The sequence below is a fragment of the Mixophyes fleayi genome, chromosome 11, assembly GCF_038048845.1.
Source record: "Mixophyes fleayi isolate aMixFle1 chromosome 11, aMixFle1.hap1, whole genome shotgun sequence".
In the NCBI taxonomy this organism is placed as follows: Eukaryota; Metazoa; Chordata; class Amphibia; order Anura; family Limnodynastidae; genus Mixophyes; species Mixophyes fleayi.
In genome coordinates, this window is record NC_134412.1 from 9,717,870 (window position 1) to 9,742,102 (window position 24,233).

General features: G+C 39.6%; 1 protein-coding gene across 1 annotated transcript; it reads right to left on the reverse strand.

Annotated features, from left to right (window-relative positions):
* Positions 1–1,424: 1,424 nt before the first annotated feature.
* LOC142107709 (phospholipase A2 inhibitor and Ly6/PLAUR domain-containing protein-like) lies at positions 1,425–18,719 on the reverse strand. Its single transcript, XM_075191300.1, has 5 exons — positions 18,449–18,719; positions 9,414–9,533; positions 7,408–7,554; positions 5,321–5,455; positions 1,425–3,533 (listed from the first exon to the last, which is right to left on the reverse strand). Exons 1-5 carry the CDS (start codon positions 18,501–18,503, stop codon positions 3,343–3,345), a joined length of 648 nt encoding a protein of 215 aa, XP_075047401.1. The 5' UTR covers positions 18,504–18,719; the 3' UTR covers positions 1,425–3,342.
* Positions 18,720–24,233: the final 5,514 nt, after the last annotated feature.

The following is a 24,233-nucleotide window of genomic DNA, read 5'->3' on the forward strand; positions in this document are numbered from 1 at the left end:
CATTAGCTTGTTGAACAGTGCTCTTCACAATTCCTGCAGGAGGCTGTCATGTCTATATTCATGTGGCAATTCTCAGAAATGATAGTAGAAATAATTATTTTTTCTTTTCTTTTGTGTTTTTTTTTTATTTATTTTTTTATAAATCTCTAGATATCAAGTTTCTGCACTCATTGCCGATTGTAGTTTAACACCAAGGAATTGACTCATTAAGGAAGGTAAAGCAAAAAAAATGAGTAACTTTGAACCTAGGCAAAACCATGTTACAATGCAAGGGGTGCAAATGAGTTTATTACTTTGCACATAAGGAAAATACGGGCTGTTTTTTCATGTAGGACGCAAAAACTTGATAGCTTTATTAATACACTGACATTAAAAGTTGATCTAGGACAGTGTTGGCTAACCTGTGACACTCCAGGTGTTGTGAAACTACAAGTTCCAGCATGCTTTGCCAATATATAGCAGCTTATTGCTGGAAGGGTATGCTGGGACTTGCAGTTTCACAACACCTGGAGAGTCACAGGTTAGCCAACACTGATCTAGGACATGCTCTACCCCCATTATAAATCTGTCCTCACATTTTAAATTTACCTCCCCTCCAATTCAACATGGTTTTGCAAAGGTTCAAAGTTACTCATTTTTTTGCTTTACTTTCTTTAATGAATCGGGCCCCATAATGTCACAGAATACACTTTATAAAAGAAAACATTCATAATAGTACAAGTGAGCATATATTGTACCCTCTAGCCACCATTTAGAATCTAAAGGTCGTGTTTCTAGTGCAGTGTAGACAAGTTGAATGCATGCACTTCCTGCCACAGTATGTCAGGAGTTTGTCATTGCTAATTTATGCCGTTGAAGGATCCTGCTCCTTCCACTATCTGAGTCTGGTATATTCCCTTTGTCTGTAACTGTGAACATTCAAATTATCTAATTGGCTATGGATGGCTCTCATAATGCCCACTTTAAAATGAGTACAGTTAGTCCTCTGACCCTAGATATCAACATATTTGTGTGTGTGTGTGTGTGTGTGTATGTATATATATATATATATATATATATATATGTATATGTATGTGTATATATATATATATATATATATATATATATATATATATATATATATATATATATATATATATATATATATATATATATATATATATATATATATATATATATGGTACCCTGCTATTGAAGAAGCACACATAAACATGTTAGGACACAAAAACTATTTGTTTTTTTAATGTAATGTGTTTACATTTTTAATAACAATGGGCTATTCTACTTTCCAGTTAACCCATGTGTTCTTTCAATAGATGCAGCATAGACAATAGAAATTTCAAGCATTCCATTTTGGTAACACATATTGTATTATTACTTTATGATATGGAGAGATTGTCATTAAAAAAATGTTTTAGAAGCCATCTTTTTGAAGAAACTTTATTCATGTCAACAATTGTAACCGATCTTACACAAATTTTTTTTAATGTATAGTTAGATGTAATGAACCTACAGCAAGAAATAAATATTTTAGTTGGCGATCATTTGCAAAGTGGGAGCGCAGCGCTTAAGGGCTGCTCTACCTTATTCCAGAGTAACTCATTGCTTACCCACTACTTTCAATGGGGCAGATTTAGTTGCTCGACGAACATACAGAACTATAGATGGCCTTATATACTGCCAATGGGAAAAAGAAGTCTGCTACTATCAAGGGGAAATTCCTTGGCCATAGAAGTGTATGAGGCCACAGGAATTTTTAGCATTTCAGTTACTATTGAGAGAGAGGCTGGCGTGGGGCCAGGTACAGGAGATTTACTGTGCGTTCTGTGACCTCTGTAAGGTCTGACTGATTGACGAGTACAGGAATGAAGCAGGGGAGCTGTAAGTATTGTTCAAACACAGTGTTACAACAAATGTAAACTCTCTGGCATTAATAAAGCATGTCTTATAACCGCAGTTAAATATATTGTTGTCTTCGAAGACCTGTGAGGTTAAAGTTTGAAAAATATTAGGATATCTTTCACAGCTATTTCCATAAATATTCACACAGCCCATGTATTATATTGAAATTCAGAAAGCCTATAAATATTACACTTGCTATAAAAACCGTTCCAATGACCACTTACTTTTCTGGGCTAGGAGTGGTAGGTTGACAGAAAATGACTGAGGATGGTAATCCAAATGAACATATAACTTTGCTGTAAATGTATTTAAAAGGGATGTAGCAACAGGGTCGTAGTGGTGGAAAAAAACTCTGGTGCTCCCATTGTGGCCCCAATAGGCTAAGCAGGCTCCGGGTTCTGTGGGTCACTTTGCTACCTTGAAATCACCAGTGATTATTAGAGACGTTCTAGGTTGGCAGTACTGTGCCATGACATCACTGCACAGTGCCAGAACAAGCCCAGATATTACACAGGGGCCCAATGACCCTTAACTACTCCACCAACAAGACAGGCAAAGAATATAAATTAATTTATGTTTTTAACTGCATCAAATGTCCATAAAATGTTTGTTTGTTTATTTTTATTTTTTTTAAAAAGATGTTTGCGAGACTGTATGTAAGTTCATCTCTGCGCAGTTTGTGGCAGTGCTATTAACTGGCACATTTACTCAAGATAGTACTTTTTTGGAGCCTAATTGATGCATAAACAAAGGTGAGATTTATTTGGGTGGTTACAGAGGCAGAAAAATGGAGGGCAAATTATTTATTATATTAGATCATGCGTACCTACTCTCCCCAAATGTCCAGGAGACACCTGATTTCCGGGTAACTCTCCCAGACACCCAGAAGAGCAAGTTGTCCTCCTGACGGGGGTGGGGGGGATCTCGATGATGCTATTTGCCCTGTAAGGTGTCATTTTGGACCCCGTGGTGCAATGAGTAATAAAGTGGGCAGCACGGTGGCTAAGTGGTTAGCACTTCTGCCTTACAACACTGGGATCATGAGTTAATTTCCCGACCATGGCCTTATCTCTGAGGAGTTTGTATGTTCTCCCCAAGTTTGCGTGGGTTTCCTCCGGGTGCTCCGGTTTTCTCCCACACACCAAAAACATACTGGTAGGTTAATTGGCTACTAACAAATTGACCCTAGTCTCTCTGTCTGTCTATGTGTGTGTTAGGGAATTTAGACTGTAAGCTCCAATGGGGCAGGGACTGATGTGAGTGAGTTCTCTGTACAGCGCTGCGGAATCAGTGGCGCTATATAGATAATTGGTGATGATGATGATGATGAAGTGGGTATTGTACTGAGAATACATATGTCTATAAGATGCTGTATACAGACTGAAATGTCTTACACAAAACATTGATTGTAACTGTATACTGTACAGATAGTTTATGGGTTTACCAGAGCAATGTGAAAAGGAAACTGGCAGGAATAAGGAAGAGGAACTTGCTTTGCTGTTGATCAACACTCCCATTTTCTGAGCACAATATCTGGGTTTGAACATTCCTAGCACCCTCTGTTGTGTTGTAAGATTTATTGCACAACCCTGGTGTGCCACAACCTCTCACAGACTGGTCAGGAGATTGGCCTGTAAAATCAAGATAATGTGTCACCATTACACTGTAACTATGATTATCACTTAATGTATTTCACAAAACGGTAAGCTGTCTAATCATTAGAGTATATATTTACAGCTATAAATTCCAGTCTCTAGTAGAGCTGCTCCAATTTGCATCAAAGTGGTTCTTGAACCGATTTATCAGTTCATCTCTAAAGTTTAAATATTTGCAAGAAATTCTCAAACTTTATAGTGACTAAAATTGAGCAACGTCTGAGCAAATAAACAAAACGAAACATGGGGTATATTTATTAAACTGCGGGTTTGAAAAAGTGGAGATGTTGCCTATAGCAACCAATCAGAGTCTAGTTGTCATTCATTTAGTACATTATACAAAATGACAGCTAGAATCTGATTGGTTGCTATAGGCAACATCTCCACTTTTGCAAATTCGCAGTTTAGTAAATATACCCCTTAGTAGCAGTATGGTTAGAGGTGAATTGAGTGATCTATATGTTGTCAATGACTAACACCATTCGTGATAGCTTTATTTTTACACTGACATTTAAAGTTGATCTAGGACATGCTCTACCCCAACTATAAATCTGTCCCCACATTTTAAATTTACATCCTCCTCCAATGCAACATGATTTTGCCCAGGTGCAAAGTTACTTCTTTTGTTATGCTTTACTCTCCTTAATGATTTGGGTCCATTTTGTTTAAACTGTGAGCTGTGAACTCAAATTTCAAACTTATACTTCGTACTTGAACCACAAATTTGGCTGCTGTAGTAGAACCCAAATGAATTGGTTCAATGACCGTAATCATATCGTTAACAAGTTAAGGACCTCAAACAGGGCAAATTTGATTGATTTTTCAACCGATTCAAATTATTTGAGCATCTCTATTCTCTAGTACATATTATTATGCTAATACCAGTGGTCGAAGTGGGCCGGTATACCGTGGTACCCCATACTGTCACTTCTACTGTTGTGATTGAAAAACTATCAAATTCCATTCACTTTCATTTTCCACACCACAACTTCTAAATCTTCACTTCGACCACTGGCTAATATCAAATATTCCCTTATTTCTATTGATATGTAACTTTTATATTAGGCATTCTATATTGGGCAATCTGGGTTGGGTACGCTTTAACGGTGCAGAAAATTCCGACACAGAGGAGTCCTCCACTTAAAATCCGAATTAATTTAGAGCGGCAATGTCAGGACCCAGCAGGTTAAGTGTTTAAACACTTAACCCGGCATTGCCACTTTAAATTAAATGTGGTAGGGGGCGCAATTACGTGAAAGTCTACTGACGGACACCTGACTAGTCGGATTAACTTGCGGTCAGCATCCTGCTGCGATCAGAGATCTACAGCGTTGGTATGGAGGTAAGTCTGCTTATATTTAAAATCATTTTTTCACATATTCGGATTTTAAGTGGAGGACTCCTCTGTGTTGGAATGGTGGTAATTGTGAAAACGATCACCACTGCTTATGCTAGGTATGAAGTATAAGAGTAGGACTGCGTGTAGTTGAGTGCTATTTAATTCTATTCTGGGCAGACTTTCTATAAACCTTGGCTCAAATCCTAGTGTGCGCTCCATGTGACCTCAAGCATGTTACTGGGGATCATTAATTAACATTGCATTGTGGTGCAAAACTTACTGAAGCATAGCGAAAAACAGACACCGGCTAACAAGGTATAAATTGCACTAGACAGAGAGAAGCTAATTGTTGCTCTTCTAAGCTAATTGAATTATATTACATTAGCGATCTATTACTGGATTGTAAGAGAATAATGATCCTTACCCGATACGCTCACTGAGATACATTTGTTTTCATCTCCAGTGCATTCCATGATGTCCTCTGAAGGACATGGTTTTTTATCTTTGGTAGGGCACCCTTTGCAGGAAACTCCATTGCTTTCAGTTTTGTCAGTCGGCACTTACAATGAAAAGAGATATATGTCAATTCGATGAAAAATGTAAACCATAATTTCAACTGTCTCTAAATCACATGGTCTGTCCTCGTTTTTAAAGACGTTCCCGCTACTATTTGAATGTACTGTACAATCCCTCTTTTTATTTTGTAAAATGTACTCAGTTTCCCAATGGATCTCACAATCTGCTCTTATTCACTTATCTCCAAGTTTTCAGAAATGTAGATTCATTAGTGATCTTATCTGCCGTTTTTTGCTTATCTTAAGCAAATCCACTCTGTGCATGCTCAGAAAAGGGAGATAAGAAGCAAAATCCACTGCGTAAGAGAAGAATTTCTTAAGTTAAGAGTGAAGTTAAGATGGATTTTCATCTTATCTCCCCATTTCTTCTTAAAAATAAGCATCTTAACTTTTGCACAAGATAAGATCACTAATGAATCGGGCCCCTGGTGAGGATCCCACCGTTAACGAGATATGTTTGACGAAAACCTATTGCAGCTGAGTTGCAAGCAGTTGGTGTACCTGAGTTAGGGCCCTTTGAGAAGAGGTGAGAATTATATCCAGGTGGCAGAATCCTGAGGGTGGCATAGACCTCCTGGCCTCAACTTTCTTTTTCTAAGTTTACTAACTTGTACAAGAGGAAGAGGGGGCTGTGTCTGGGAGAGGAGGAGACGGGGGCCCCTGGCCTTAGAATGTAGTGGATGGAGCCACTAACCAGACGGGGCCACGCTCCATTTAACGGCTATGGAAAAGTTCATCTTTTTTAATCCATTTTTTGGATTATTTTTTTTTTTTGCTATCGTTTTCATTGACTAACGATGTAAAGGTCTTTCAAAAATACTATCATTTTGACAACCATAAGACTAGTTTTGTTAAATTTTATTTGATAAATCATTTAAACACCAAGGTCCTTGTGAATGCTCCAATAAATTGCCTAAGCACATTTTTCACAAGTAGAAAATAGTGATTTTAGGAGATCAGGCCATACTGGTAAAAACACATTCAAATTGATTTGGTGTAATTCATATGATTTACAGGACAACTGTACCTTAACGCCAGTTTTTATTAATTAAATAGGTCTCCACATGCAGTAATTTTGGATACACACCCCTCACTACTTTTTTCACCCAAAACTGACCAATGGTTTGTGCCACAATTTTTGGCACAGGAGCTAAAGACTATCCATAGCTTTTCCACGGAGCTTTATGGAAGCTGCAGTTTAAACAAGCATGACTACCAGTGAGACGGCCTTGGCGTTACCCCCTATTTGCTGTAGATAGGGGGCATATTTATTTAATTAACTCCACTAAAGGTGGAGATGTCCTTTAAGCTGGACACATTATTGGGTCTGAGTCATTAAGGAGAGCAAAAAAAAGGGGTAAATTTGATCCGGGACAAACATGTTACAATGCAAGGGGTGCAAATTAGTTTGTTATTCTGCATATAAGGAAAATACTGGCTGCATTTTCCGGTAGCACAGAAATACTTGTTAGCTTTATTTTATACTGAATTTTAAAGTTGATCTAGGACATGTCCTATCCCAACTATAAATCTATCCCCATATTTTAAATTTATCTCCATCGTCCAATGCAACATGGTTTTGCGCAGGGGCAAAGTTGCTCCTTTTTTCTGTTTTGCTCTCCTTAATGACTCGGGTCCATTGACCGTGCTTTACTCGAGTGCTTCTCCCTTCCCAATTTGGTCACACACGTGAACAGTAAAAAGACAGGTCTTGTCATTTGGCATTTGTGCCAGATCATATGGGGGCTTGTTGCAGATGACCTCACACAGAATCTGACAGCAAGTATCTGTTGACTGGGCATTCAACCCATTACAATCATCCTAGGCCTTGTGCTTGTTTTGGAGTCCTATACAAAACCATATTGGGCTGGTTTGGTGATATCTCTTGCAATATCGGAGTGTGCATGGCCTGCAATGGAGAGAATATGATACTTACAAATGAGAGTGGTTGGAGAGCAGTTGTTAGTGTAACAACAGCTGCTGACAACTTTGATTTTACTGATGGGTGTGCTGTAACTTCCAGATCCAGAACACATGCTTCTGTCTCCACAAAATCTTGTAAAAGTTTTCATTTCAATTGCAACTGAAAATAGAAGTATAAGCAATTAAATATGAGGAGGAGCAGACCATTGGATAACTGCTTTGCTAGCCAAGCACCCATTTACAGTAACCCATAATGACCAAAATGAAATAACATTGAGCCAATATCTCATATTCTCCCCCTGTTTCAAATTGGAACCAGCTTTTTAACACTAGGGGGTAAATGTATCATACTCCGGTTTCTTCAACTCGCGGGAGTTCGGTGGGATGACAGCTAAAATTTAAAGCGGCGTTGCCTTGTAAAGGCAAGTTTCCCTTCACAAGGCAGCGCCGCTTTAAATTTTAGCTGTCATCTCGCCGAACTCCCGCGAGGTGAAGGAACCGGAGTATGATACATTTACCCCCAGGTCTGGTTATGGATTTAGGGCGAGGTCATGCTGCCATTTTCATTTATCTTTTCGAGTTTTCCCAATAATGTCAACGTGGTTTGCAGATTAATAGGACATCAAGTGGTAGAAAAAGGTTAGTACATTTAAAAAGATTACAATTGAGAATGAACACTGGGAATTAGAACTGAGGGACGGAATAAGCCAGAGGGAAATTAAAAGCTGAGGTTTGGACCTCGCTAACAAAACAAGGGAAAGTTTGGGTACGCCCAATGTGAGTGTCATGAGGAGTAGGCTTAAGGGACAAGCTATTAAGTTCCAGTCATACAGCTCTCTTGGATCCAGGAAAAGCTGCCTTCCCTCCCATTCCCATTTCCTGGATAAAGGAGTTCACTGCTGGATCTGGAGTTTGTCTTCCTTCTGGTAGGGGAGGTGCTCCCCCCGACTCTAGATCAGGTTCTGGTGCAGACCCAATGGTGTGTGCAGCACTGTGGTGTGGTGCACAAGCTCTCTGCATAGGGTCATGGCCCTGCGGCTGATGGAGCCTTTGGATTTGCAGGAGAGCAATGTACAGTCGGTGGGCAAAGTTGGTAGAGTGCACATTACTTGTTGTGAGACATTTGGAACCTGTTCCCTTTGAGGAGTCGGCTTAGGTTTGGTGCACATAACGCCCCTGGTGACTGGCCCAGAAGGGTTCGGGTTCTGGAAGACCTGGGGTTATGGTTATTGTCTCCACTTTAAAGATAAATGACAAGGGTGCAAAATAGTGTATACGTATTGATGTCCAGAGGGTAAGTAACCTGCGATTGGACATCCGGATTGGCATTGGGTCTGACATATTTTAAAATAAAATAATTTTTGGTATATTTGAATGTTTCTATTATATTGCTGTGCCTAAACCGTAAGCTCCTGCTCTGGTATATCCCTAGTCAGCCCCTGCTGTCCTGAGACCAGGGCTCGAAGTGGGGCGGTATATGCGGGTATGATATACTTGCAGTTTTCGCCCCACTTCCTTTGAAGCTGCTGACAGCCCATTTGCATTTCACATGACAGGCAGCAGAACATTCAAACTGAGAACTGTGAGCCCTTTCTGACATCTTCAGGCTTCCTTACCAGTCCTGCAGAGCGGACTGGTAAGGAAGAGGGTGCACGAGTAAGTAGACTCCCAGACATTTTGGAACACATCCTGAAATTATTATTATATTTCTTGAATTGAATTGAAATAATCAAAATGCAATAATAATTAATCTCCATATCCCTCTTTTCTTTATAGTGATTCCATTTAATTAGATCATCATCATCATTTATTTGTATAGCGCCACTAATTCCGCAGCGCTGTACAGAGAACTCATTCACATCAGTCCCTGCCCCACTGGAGCTTACGGTCTAAATTAGATTATATAGATCCAATATAATTTGAGAGGTGAGTGCACATTATATACAATTTTTATGCCCCTTTAATACAACTTGGGAAATATACATTGTTTTTACTTAAAGTTATTTTTCTTCGACTTACCTATTGAGCTAACCTGTAACATTGAAACGCAGACATCAGATTCAGGGGGGCATTGCACTGAAGGTTTTGTGCAGGGTTCCTCCCCCAATGCTAGACATTGAATGCATGACAGAGAAACACCTGCAATATAAATGATTACAAACAACTGGAGTTATTATTAAAAAATATCTTCAAGGATAATTATGACATCAAAGGAATATTAAACATTTATTTTTAAAACATGAACAGAAAATATTTCGCCTTGTTCAAGTTCTTAAACTGTTCAGACACTATCGATGCTTGTTTGGGATCCATTTTGGGGCCATTATGACCCCTAAAAAGGTTAGGGCCAACCTTGGTTCTTACTGCTGAAGCTAAGACCAACTCATTTAAAAAGTACTATTGACTAGAATAAGTGCACCCTTATTGCAATTATCTTTCATCTCCTGCCAGTCCACTGTTTTGAAGTGAGAAGGGATTAAACAACTTCAATCGGCAAAATGTTCCCAGGTTTTAAAGTGTGGGGTTGGGAGGATGTACCAATCAAATCATCAAAATGATCGGCAGAAGTTGAGTGAGATGATCTTGTGAGAGACAATGACTTGTCCACTCATGTGTCAAGACCTAGTCATGATGTGAGAAGAAGGGAGAGAAACGGTGTCAGGCGTCTGTCCCCGCACTCGCCATCAGTGCTAGGGACGGACGCCTTCCTCTGTCGGCAACACGATCCTTTGCTAGGCAGCGCATGTGTGTCCGTCTCGAGTCCATGTTTCCTAGCAACGGGACTCTTCTCTCTACTTCCTGTTGGCAGTCAGCTGTTCAGACCGCTTCCTTCACTGCCACCAATCAGGTATAGGGTACCTCTATTTAAACCTGCCTCTGACACTAGTTAGACGCCAGAGTATCTAGGTCTTCCTATGCTCCAGCATTCCAGCCTGTCTCCCTGCTCTCTGACTGATCTCCTGTGTACCAACTCGGCTATCCCTGGTTCTGCTTCTGGATCTCCCTTTGGCCTGATTGCTTCGCTGTATCTGACCTTTGGCTTGCTGACTCCGAATTGCATTACCCCTTGATACCACGTTTGCCAGTACGGTTTGACCTCTGCCTGCACGACCACGTCTGTTCACCATCCACTCCGCTGATAGCTAACTTGGAGGGCCGCGACCTGCAAGTCCTTTGCAGCAAAATCCAAACTCCCTTGCTGGGGTCCCTGGCGAAGTCTGAGGGCGTGTATAGACTCCGCGCCTCCTAGCTTAGCAGCTCAAATATCAGCTAGTGGCCTTCAGTCCCTGTGACTTGTGGAAAGCAGGAAGCCACACGTTTGCAATGACATGTATACAGCTTGATGAACCTCACCTGCCATTTTCTTCCTAAAGTCCAGGTTGTCCAAGCATTTCTGTAATGTGTTTCTGTCCAGCTCGGTGTTAATAATCTTAGCGTCACCTGCCATTATGCACACATTGCTTTCTAGGCTATCCACAAGAGCATTATGGAAAAGAGTCAATAAGTTCAGGCCCAAAAAAGAATCTTAAAATATCCACTAACAACTTTAGCGCAATCTGAACTCTTTCTACTTCAACCTCTGTTTCTCTGAATGGTCTAAACTACAGTAGCCAAAAAACTGAAGGCAATGTCAGCAAGGTCCATGGCCTGAAAAAGCCGTCATGGGGAAAATAGTGGACGCACCTTGAAGTTTTTGTAGTTGCCACTGGTGCACCTGTTTGGTATTTACCATTGATCCCTGTAAGGGGGTAACAGGCCTTCTGCAAAACACTGAAGGCTAATCCCACTAGACAACCTCTGACAGTACAAAGACCAGGAGACAATAGGAGAAGCAGGAGACAGGAGAAAAGTCAGAACAGATGGCGCTGATTCAAAGAGAGAATGCAGGCCAAAGGTTAGGGTATTGAACAGATTGGAAAGGTCAGAAACAGGTGGGACAGTAAGGGATGACCAATCCGTAAATAAACAGTAGGTCCAAAGAAGGTCGAGAACAAGTCAGATTAGTAGACAGGTAAACTTGAATAAAGTAGCACAGGAATAGCAAAAGTACTTGTTGTTCATGCACATTAATGTGCACCAAGCTTACTTTTCGTTTCTGAAGTCAGGAGGCCCAAACCCAACATGCGGCCACAGATCTCGGGTGCAAAATAATAGTTGGAAAGAGGAGCAAGCGCTACAAAAAAAGTGATGTGCTCCCCTGGCATGTTACAGTTTGTAGTACATGGCTGCTATGCAACTTTCTAGGTAGATAAGTTGATCATGTCTAAACTAAAACAGCAGTAATCAGGAGACAACATTTAGGAATGCAAATATCCTATTGCGTGATTTGCTATGCCTAGCTGGCAAAATGTAATGAGATAATTATAGAAGTATGTAACGGGGCCCACAATATAGCAAAGTGAAATAAATATATCAATGGCTTATTGATAAATTGCACAGACTTACTAATGGTAGTTTAAGAAGGTCACTTTGCAGCACCAGTGAGGAATAAAACAACGACTACAGACATAGGTATGTAAAAACAAGACTACATAAAGCGCGCATGGGTGACAGAGGGCATTAATAGTAGAGATGCTCAGGCTCGGTTCCTCGAGAACCGAACACACCCGAACATAGGGGATCTGAGTACCGAGCCGAGCCGGCTCAGTACTCTCACACGCCCTCAGAATCAAAAACGAGGCAAGACGTCATTGTTATGTCGTTGGATCCAACATAGTGAGGGGCGGGAGGGAGGGCGGACCCCCATTTTTCTTTTCTCCCACTGCTGTGTGCCAATGTGCCCTAGATGTGCTAGGAACCGCCGTGTGTTTGTGTCATTGCTCTGTTGCTTACCATCCAACAATTAAAACAATCGTTAAAAAAGGAAAGACAGAGGACTTTGATAAAGAAACTGTTAAGCACATAAAAATCTTTTCCCCATTGTCATCAGGACTCCACAAAATCAGATAAAAGTGCCAAAGCAAAAGAGAGAGCTGATGGCAGGGAAAATACCTTGCATATTAAATATGCAATTTCTAGATGTAATCCTTCTGTTGATGCTGATCTCATATCTAACACTCCCCCCCACACACACACACTTTGTCCCTTTGGGGTCTTGTCCATTCGGGAGTGGAACACTACATCACCCAGCCCCATGGCAAAATTTGTTTTTTGAGCTCATGGTAGCCTCACAAGCCCGCCTCTCTGCTCTGAAAAGAAAATATATGCGTTTAGAATCACATATGATTATGCTGTAATTTGAAAGGAAATTCTTAGCTTCTAGAGGTAATTAAAAAACAGTATATACATTGAACAACTCCTTAATACTATTCAGCTACCAAAACAAGTTGCAATAATCCAGTTGAGCTTAAAGAATAAACAATTTGGCCTCAGTTTCCCAAGGAAATGAAACAAGTGATTGATCTGCAAAAGTTGCAGCATTGCTTCCCCTCTTTACTCCCTTCTTCCCAGATGGCTCCCTGACGTCACCCGACCCACACAAAAACTCATTGGACATATGCTGAATGCAGCTAAATGTTTGATTGCAGCTCACTGGAAAAATACTGCCCCCCCCTCGCTCTCAGCTACCATTAGCAAAATTTGGTCAATTTACAGAATGGAAAGCATTACAGCTGTTCTTAAAGATAAACCAGAAAATTTCCAAAATACACGGTCTCCATGGACGAACCATTTCAATGCTGAACCCCCATTAACAACCATCTGATGCTCACCCGCTCCCATAAACTATGAATATTGGAGACTTGGAACGTCTTACACTTTTAAATGGTAGTCATAGACAGTTTGATTATACCTCCTTATTGCCAAGTATGTCACTATTTTTCCTCTTCGCCATCTGATACAGAGCATAATGGGTGATAAACTCTTCTTCCCCCCCCTCTTTTTCTTCCCCAAATCCCCCTTCCCCCATTGTTTGTCTTCCCCGTTCCCCCCAGAACAACAAAAATAAGAAAAACAACATTTTCGCTTCTTTACAGTAGCATGCTAATTTACTATGTACTGTTGTGGGTTTTCTTTAATATGCATTTCTGTTACTTAAAGTGAAATGTTTCACATATATGTTATATGATGTCTCACTTTCACACTTATGTTGTTTTGAAAAACTTTAATAAAAATTTACCTTTCAAAAAAAAAAAAGTTGCAGCATTGCAAAACCTTCAAACTTTAGTAACATTATTTTTGCACACACATTCGAAAACTGATTTACAACATTTATGAAGAAATCAACAAGCATGTAACTTATAAGAACAAAATCTAGGGTTAAAAGCAAACGGCTCTTCAGTCACTAAGGGTATGTGGAGACATCCAACAGGTAAACCAATAGTTTTCCAAATGGCTTGACCCACATTTAGCTCACATGTCACATGGTTTTGGACATATCAACAAAAGGAAAACGTAAATGAGCATTGGTTTGCTCCTGAGGTTTAGTGGATCAAGGATACACCTTACAATACACTATTTTTCAAAGTATAAAGCAGTTAAGCATGTAAAATCTGACTTATCAATATTTCCCAACCCTTGAGGTTCATCTATTAGAGTATTATAAGAGACTACTGCAGATGAATTTTTATTACTCCAGGCTGCTAAAGTCTGCCCGGTCACAAGGCCTAGAAGAACTCACAAACTGCATCTTGGAGCTTTTGTCCTCATCACAGTAGAACAGAGTAAGAGCTTGTTTGAGCCCAGGTAGAAAGGACTGTTCCAGGTGTTGCAAATGACTGTTCAACAGTAAATTGTCAAGGGAAGTCTGGAGTATGGATACATGTCTATCACTCCAAGCAAATAAAAACACAGGCCTCTCATGCTCAAAATGTTTTGACTGAATGTTTTTCAAACTCTTCCCTTCTGGAACAGTTCCTACGGATACGACGGAACTGGCCTTTCGGGATGTTGGTTTTCCAAGGTGTATAATGATCACTCCCAAAGTGTAGATAACTACATGTATCCACATCTTTGGAGTAATTTTCAGGAATGACAAATCCTTGATCTATTCTTAAGGAAATGTCCAGATAGTTAATCTGATGAGAATGATAGTCATTGGTAAATTGTAGACCAAATGTATTGGTATTCAAATGATTTGTAAAATCTGAGATGGATTGTAAGTCCCCGTCCCATATAAAAAATAGATTGTCAATATAACGTCTGTATAAATCTACAGCCCAGCACGGATATTTTCTCTCTGCACAAAGCGCTCATGAGCGGGACAGTTCAATTTTTGTGAGATCCGCAAGCTGCAGGGACCAGCAGGTGATATTCAACACGCTGACCGTCTTGAGCTTTTAATTATGAATGAATATATCATTGGTACACATTAAACTGTGCTAATTTATATCAGTAAAAGGAGAGTGAATGAATATAATATTTCTTTTTTCTACACTGTCCGGAACAAAGTTGAAACTATTTGGGGAATTTGACATACGAACCCCCGCTCCACGGGCTGGAGCTGAAAGAGACTGTGTTTCTGTATATGAGTTCCGAGATGGTAGATCTCTCTGATGCACAAATGTGACCATTGTTGATTTCAATCTATTTATTAGATTTGTTTATCTAAACATATACCTATTCATTGCTAATGCCAATATTTGATCTTCAATTAGTATGCTTATAGCTTTCTTTGAAGATTGTATGCTATTTGAATTTATAACGTGTTTTTTTGTCCCAAAAATATGCATGGCCTAATTGATATATTTATGTTTTTATATTTATTTATTTGTGTGGAATAAATTGTTTTAAATGTTTATCAAGCACCCATTATTTTTCTATATATCTTTTGATTTCATATAGGTTGGATACCTATTTGTGGTGCAGCTGATATACATCTTTAGGTCTTAACTAGCGCCCAATTTGTTTGTATGTGTATAACATCAAGCACCTTGCCATGCAGTCTCCATTTGCAAACATTTGTGTCGTTCTGAGGAGCTCAGTGACTTCAAGCATGGTACTGTGATAGGATGCCCCCTTTGCAATAAGACGGTGTGTGAAATTTCATCCCTGTTGGATATTCCACCGTCAACTGTAAATAATATAATTAAAAAGTGGAAGCGTTTAGGAACAGCCACTGAGCCACGAAGAGGAAGACCACATAAAATCACAGACGACTTTTAAGTTGCTGATTCCATAGCTGAAGAGTTCTAAACTTCCACTGGCATTAATGTAAGCACAAAAACTGTGCGACGGGAGCTTAATGGAATGGGTTTTAATGGCCGAGCAGCTGCATGCAAGAAACACATCACCAAAACCAATGCCAAGCATCGGATGGAGTGGTATAAAGCCCACCGACACTGGATTGTGGAGCAGTGGAAATGTGTTCTGTAGAGTGATGAATCACGCTTCTCTGTTTGGCAGTCAGATGGGCGAGTCAGGGTTTGGTGGATGCTGGGAGAACGTTACCTGCCTGACTGCATTATGCCAATTGTGAAGTTTGGTGGAAGAGGGATAATGGCATGTGGCTGTTTTTCAGGGTGTGGGCTAGGCCCCTTATCTCCAGTGAGGGGCAATCTTAGTGCTTCAGCATGCCAAGTCATTTTGGACAATCCTCTGCGTCCAACTTTGTGGCAAAAGTTTGGGGAAGGCCCTTTTTATTCCAACATGACTGCGTCCCAGTGCACAAAGCAAGGATTACAAAGACATGGTTTGATGAGTTTGGTGTGTGACTGAGGAGCAGACATACAGATGTGCTGGTTATGCTGTTTTTCGGAGAGAGACCGTGATGACTAATATGCTGGTTACTGTTATGTATTTGCCCTCATTCAAGATGGCCGGGACTGTCTCATGAAGTTTCCATCTTGGATCTCATTTCCTGTTTGGGCCTAAAAAAGGCACTTCCTGTTAAGAAGTCTTTGTTCGAGTATTGTGTTTGTGTCTGAACCAGATGCTTCCACAGAACCTTGCTCCCTTGTGATTTGGAATACAATTCTTGATACTTCTACAAGACCTTTATCTTGCTGATACTTTGGACATTTCTTGTCGGACTCTGGAGAATTACTTATATATCAAAATAAATCCTGTTTATTTCAGAAGTACTTGGCTATTGGGCTCCGTTTTCTGAGAAGCAGTTATACAGATAAGCTGATTTCCTGTCTCTAAACAGGACAAATCTATACAGACAAGCAATATTTTATTTTTCTGGTGTGTATACATATGGTGATGGGCTATCACTAGCGCACACTAGTTCTCTGACCTCTGTTTTTCTGTCCTTTTTTTATGCATACAAGACTGGACTTATACTCATGGTCCTAGAGGACTATCCAGAAGCTTGAAATACTAATATATCTTGGACTATATATATATACCCGCTGAACTTTGGTTTATTCATCCAAACATTATCACACCATTGTGCGCCTATTCCTGTGTTTTACACACTCTCTCTCTCTCTCTCATCATTTATTTATGTAGCGCCAGAAAATTCTGTTACGCTTTACAATTGGTAACAAACATTAATAAACCAATACTGGGTAATACATACAGACAGAGAGGTAAGAGAACCCTCCTCACAAGCTTACAATCTATGGGACAATGGGAGTTTGAAACACAAGGGCATGTGCTACATCATATTGCACACTGGACCAGCTAGAACGAAAAGGTAAAAGTACTGAGTGGGCTTTGTGTGTACCAATGTTGGTCAGAGGGTTGTTGTCTTGTGTTAGCTGTGTAGATTGTGGTAATAGGGGAGATTAAGATGGTGGTTGAGGAATATTATAAGCTTGTCTGAAGAAGTGGGTTTTCAGAGAACGCTTGTAGGTCTGGAGACTAGAGGAAAGTCTTGCTGTGCGAGGGACGGAATTCCACAAAGTGGATGCAGTTCGAAAAAAGTCCTGTAACCGAGAATGGGAGGATGTGATGAGAGTGGAAGAAGAAGACGCAGATCTTGTGCAGAACGGAGGTGTCGAGTAGGGAGATATTTTGAGACAAGTGAGGAAATGTATGTCGGTGCAATTTTGTTGACGGCCTTGTATGTTAGTAGAAAATATTTATATTGGATTCATTGAAATACATACACACATATATATATATATATATATATATATATATATATATATATATATATATATATATATATATATATATAATGTGTATGCGCCATGGTCTTCCTGAGTTACTGCCCAGAAATGCACATATTTTAATCATCCACTGTCCTGCTGTAGACTGTAACCTCTCAGCTGTAGTCTGCAGAGATCAGACTGTATGCCGACGAGGGATTGTTTTCCTGTTATGAATTTCTGGCAACGCATTGGATAGTTTTCCACTGGAATGTTCCCTGCAAGCATGACTAAATTTAACTCGCTCACAGTGATAGCTAAAATAGCAAGCACAAGTTCATCAGCCGTTATCGTTAGGGGTTTGTAGAACGCGACAGTGCAAAGTGGATAGTTTACTTAAGAAATGAAAAAGGGAACATCATTTTGGACCTGATTTTCCTAGAATACAGACAAAGACTCCAGCTGAATAAAAAAATGGAGTTTGAAACTGAGCATTTTTCCAAATAAGGAGTGGAAAATCTCCTTAACAGGGATCTCAGAAGACAATGAATAATACTAAAAATGTATGGAGGAGGTTTCTCTTAAAATCAGGTTGGGTTTCAGCAGAGATAAAGTCACCCAAACTATTATATTAACAATCATGTACTATAGTTATAATTTATGTATTTTTGTATTGACTGCTTTTTAATTGCTATATATTATGATGAATTATTCCATATATGTTTAAATTCAATTTTAAATGCTAATGAAGTCAAAGTCATTAACATATAGCACAATATAATCAGTTCTTATTAGTATATATTATATGGCATTATAGTATAATCTGTTTTTTTCACAATTGTAAAAAAAAAATATTCTAAAACAACTTAATCATTACATAATTGGCAGAATAACAGAATTCAATCGTTACACAAATGTATTTTTCTTTTTTTTATATAGTGTTAGCTCATTTTACAAAATGCAACTTATATCAAGCTTTCAGCAAGATAAGAATCGATTTAGTTACTGCAAAGTAATGTTCTGTACGGCTGCAACTCTGTAAAACAAAAATAACATCCAAGCAGGGAAGTTACTTACTTGTATCTATCAGTGATGACAGGATGATGGTGGATAGAAGAAGATAGGATTCCATTATTACTAGTGAATTATACCAGGAGATGCATCCACAACAACAGTCTTTTCTTTAATAACTGTGTGCAAGGGCGTTGGCTTCTTGATAGAATGCAATTAGACCAGAGGTGACGTGGTTAAGGACCAGCACTGTGCATGATTTCCTTTGCTTGTCTAACCTCAATATTTCCGCTAAGCTGGAAGAAATTTTAAATAACTGTAAGAAATAAAACACTAAGTAGCTGTGCTGGAGTGCAGTCTGCAGTGCAAAATCAGAAAAGGAACAATGTATAAATGAATTAATTTAAAAATACAGTACACAGTAATACCGATCTTTAGACAATCTTTAGACATTTTCTTAAAAAAATATATATAGATAGATATGTTTTTTGCATGTAAGGCATTTCAACTGTATCGTTTTGTAAACTAGGGGCTAGATTTACTAAGCTGCGGGTTTGAAAAAGTGGGGATGTTGCCTATAGCAACCAATCAGGTTATAGCTTTCATTTATTTAGTACCTTCTACAAAGTGACAGCTAGAATCTGATTGGTTGCTATAGGCAACATCCCCACTTTTTGAAACCCGCAGCTTAGTAAATCTAGCCCTAGAAGTTTTTGTTGAAAATATAAATTATAACACAGTAGGAGATTAGATTTAACACAAAAGGCATATTGATGGTACACACATTATAACTGCTTCTTTAAGAGAGGATATTTGAGAAGCGAACTACGTCAATGTAGACACGTTTTGAGTGATGGGATTAGTGGCTAGCAGCTGATGTTGTTATGGGTACTAGCGTAGATAAAACAGTATGAGTTCAAGTGGTAACAATTATTTAGAAAGTAAAAAGAAGAGAAGGTAAATGAGGGTAACTGACAAATAGGGGGAGGGGGTTTGAAAAGAGGTGGGACAAAGTCGGGAAGATAGCACAATAGTATCCAAGGGAAGACGGCTATTGGGATGTCATGCAGTAAGGTCTCTGTGAGCGCCATGGGACCGGATCCAGGAATTTCAAGCGTATATATCCTTTATTTTGTTTTGTATTTTTTTATTATTAAATGTTTTGCCAGAAAAAATACATTGAGATTTACCTCTTATTTTTAAGGATGTCCTGGTTATGTCATATGTAGGTTTTCTGCTCACGGGAAAAAAAAGCAAATTATGCCTTATTATTACAGCTGAGATAAATTGAAATGTTGATTTTATTTTGGTTAAATGGGTGTGTTGGTGTTCCACATCTTTGCCACACAATATTAATTGGCCAGGCTGCTACGTACAGCCGGGCGGAATGCTGGTTTTGGGAACATTTTGGTCTTCTGTGTCAGGATTTCTAGAAAGTGGTTTCCAAGCCATGCAGCCAATGGGCATGACCAGCATGCATGGGGGCGTGGCTATAATTTTAGTCAGTGCTGGGCTGCTCTCCAACTCTTCCTATCCCCATCATATACAAGGGCAATTCCTATCCCCATCATATGCACAGGGCAAGCCACCTCAAGAATGCAGTGCCCCAGGCTGGGAGGGGGGTTTCCAGGCACCAGAAACCCCCATCTGGGTATGCCCCTGTGTGTCAATGCTAACCAGGGATCTTAACTATATTTTTGCAGAATTTGACATCCATAATGGAGATTTATCTAATGGCAATCATAGGTAACCTAACTTAAATATTGAGGAGTAAAAATGTGAACCATATATCAGCCTTATTGGAAAAAATAAATATTCTTGAATATATCTTAAAATGCACAATTAGTATAAAAGTATAAAAAATATTTTTTTGACAAAGCGCAGCAAGAAAACTCAGGATAGGAAGTGCAGGCATTTTAGAAGATAGTCTAAAATTAAGAAAAACAGACAACCACAGACCTGTCTCTGTGACTGCAATGTAGGGACAGTAAGAGGTGCAAAACAATGAATCCAGGCTTCACCCTGCCCTGGCAGGGGCGTCACTGTGCATGCTCTAAAGTCATGCGTGTGCCAGCCCTGAGCATGCACTGGACCCATGCATGCTCAAAAGAGGCCTCTGCTTGTTAGAGAGCAGAGCATGTACTATGTGTAGGGATGCATAATGCTGGAGGTGTATAATTAGATTATAGAAGTACCATTTGAGCAGAAATATCTTTGATTAGCATTTCATGAATAACCACACCGATATGATTTCCTATTAAATGTTTTGCTAATGCTTTGTCTTGAAAGGAATATATTGCGCTGACTATGGTTCCGTGATATTCTTCTCATAGACCTTAAGTTAGGAGGTGGTTCTAAGTACCCATGTGTCCATCATTTTTGGCAAGCCACTCAGAAGGGACAGTGAAGGACAGATGAGGCACACGTTAGGAAATTGGGATAGATATGTGGCTGTCAGGAATTATATTACATGTAAAGCCAGAGATCTGTGAAAGTATAGAATTCTTTATTACACTTGAAAACATACAAGAATCAATAATGGTTGGGAGTAGGCTGGAGACCTGGTTTAAATACTGAGGATTGCACACATTTCTATGGTACTAGGGACTCAGGAAAGAAGGACCAGGATACCAGTAACTCAGGATATCAGGATCAGGATACCAGGAACTCAGGATAGAAGGAACAGAGTCAGGAATGCATCACAGGAATTGTAAGTGTGTGACAGTATAAGCTCACCAATTATCTCACTATGATTTCAACAGGTGCAACTTGTTAACTGCTGGGTATGGGACAGAATTAATTAACTACTGCATAGCTGAAACAGCAGAAATGGAAATTACAGCATAACCTCTGGCTGGAGTATTGTATTGCAACAACAAAGTCCTTTCAGAAGGGATCAGAGGGTTCAGAGGTGACAAAGAACTGGATGACACCAGAACATTATTTAGTGTAGGCTCACCAGGCAAGCACCTGAAATGTTCAAAGAATCTTCTCCTCTGGAAGGAAAGACGTAGACCTACACAGTAAGGGGTCTATGCATTAATATAATGCTGTGCCAGTAAATTTGCATAGTTGCAAATTGCAGCAATGCAAATTTAAGCACCACTGAAATGTACCATTCCAGGGCTACTCTGGGAGACGCGGCGGAGTGACCCCTCCGGTGTGATCTGTTTTTCCTATTTACCGGCAGCCTAGCGCTACTGATGAAACAAGGAAGTGCTATATCCATGTACATAGCACTTCCACAGTAAGGGATCCTAATTCCCTCACTCTTAAAGATTTACACATCACAAGAAACTCTTGATGGAGCCCCCTGACAATTGAGCCAGAACAAAGTAAAGAACAAGGGCCTGGTAGACAGCATCTTTAGACTTTAAAAGGAATGAATCACCTTGGCAGGTGAATTGAAAGTGATCCAAGCACAGCTACAACTAAGGGGGAGAATCTAATTGCAACAATACAATCCTCCATATTAATTTCTTGAGTATTGTACTTTCTTGTTTTAAAAGTGTATACTAAACCATTGACAGCGCTGTGGAATTAGTGGCGCTATATAAATTAAATGAATGATGATGATGATTGAGTGGAGGAAGCAGACAGACAAAAATAAGTATAATAATGCCCTACAGGAAGTCAGTTGGAGATTAAATTGATCCAAATACCTGGTTTATTGATTAATGCAAACATTGAAACAACCATTAGCAAAGAAATCTAGATAATAACTGGAAAATAAAAGATCTGAAGATGAAAGTGAGGATGATTTAGATCCTTCATATTGGGACCGGTTAAGGGAAAACTTTATTCGGTGGAGGAGGAGGGAAAAAAACGATCTTCCTGTTTGCCGAGATTTTTCCTTTATTTTGTGTTAAAGAGAAACAGACAAACTTAGCTCTGAAATACATGTTTTCTTTTACTGCATTTAGTGCTGTTGGAGAACCCAAGCTTTCCATTTGAATTGGGATTTACTATTCTATTTTTGAGCAGAGAGAGAAAACATTTTTATTTTACATAACGGCTAAAGTTATTGTCAAAGTTATTGTAAAAAGAAATCGTGACGACACTATGGCCAGATACTGAAAGCCGTAGGCTAAGGAAGGCATTTGCATTTTCACCGGATGTTGTCAGAGCAGAGTGTGACATCAGATGTAGGTTCCAATCATTACGGGGCAGCACAGTGGCCTAAGCCAAAAGTTGTACCTGTTTCTCCTAAAATACTGCTCAGTTTAACCTTATTTTGTCTAAATTATTCACGTTCGCGTGAAAGTACGTGTACCCACTCTGCAAGGCACACCATTCGTTTGCTCAACTCTTTCTCACAGCTGGGGCAAACTTTTGCTCCCAGATATAAGTTGCATTTTCCCCTCCCGATCTATATGCTTTGCATAGGGCAGCACGGTGGCTAAGTGGTCAGCACTTCTGCCTCACAGCACTGGGGTCATGAGTATGATTCCCGCCCATTGACCTATCTGTGTTGAGTTTGTATGCTCTCCCTGTGTTTGCGTGGGTTTCCTCCAGATGCTCTGGTTTCCTCCCATACTAAAAAAAACATACTGGTAGGTTAATTGGCTGCTATCAAATTGACCCTAGTCTCTGTGTGTGTGTGTGTGTGTGTGTGTGTGTGTGTATGTTAGGGAATTTAGACTGGAAGCTCCAATGGGGCAGGGACTGATGTGAGTGAGTTATCTATACAGCAATGCGGAATTAGTGGTGCTATATAAATAGCTGATGATGATATTGTTTGTCTGAAAATACAAAGTGCATTTTAAAAATGAATATTGACGTGGTTTAATTGGTGTTGTCACATATGATATGCTTAGGTGTCCACTAGACTCTTATGCAGGTTATACACATTACTGGGTTCCAATAGATAATTTGCAGAGCCCACATAGCCGGCTTACGTTATCGAACACCCAGATATCACAGTTAATAATTATGTTGACAGAGTGGTCCAGGGGGCAGATGCCACTGGATTATATGGCTACCCAGTACACATTGTTTTAACCATGTACAAATCTAGGCCATGACAACAGACAGATCCACTTTTCATTTTTGTTGAAATGCTAGAAAATGTACGGTGACAGTTTAACTGACAATGAAATACCAAATTATATAAGGATAGTAAGATGTAATCAGATGGTGGGAGGATGTTGTATGTTCTTACCACAATGGCTGGACCTATAGTGAAGTTGACTCGCATGACTATGGGTCTCATGGAGCTGTACACCTTACTTGACATATTAATCCTTTAAAAATGTACACTTTGAACTTTAGGAAACACTGTGTTCAAATTCAAGTCTTACTGCCTTTAAAATAATGCAAAAGGGAGGAGTAAACCTTTGTTTTACGGAATGTCAGTTGATTGGCCTTAGTAGTTGACACAAACTGAATTTATTGACAAAAGGAGGTTTGAATGGTTTATTATTTTTATATTTTTGTCTACGTGTCAAGGCTCTTCCTCTTACTAGTAATACAGCCGTAACAACGGATCAGTTGCTGTGTTTTGCCAAATGATTGTATTCTATAATAGTCGCCATTTCATAGGAATGGTCTGTGTGATATTACAAAGATGTCATAGAAGGGGGATCTTTGTTTAGGCCCCCTCAGTAGCTAAAGCATAGTAAATACCATCTGTACTACATTATGTATCACTGAGATAGTAAATAGACCCCTTAGCCTTAGATAATAGAGAATTGCAGCACGGTGGCTCAGTGGTTAGCACTTCTGCCTCACAGCACTGGGTTCATGAGTTTGATTCCCGACCACGGCCTTATGTGTGTGGCGTTTGTATGCTCTTCCCGTGTTTGTGTGGGTTTCCTCCGGGTGCTCCGGTTTACTCCCACACTCCAAAAAC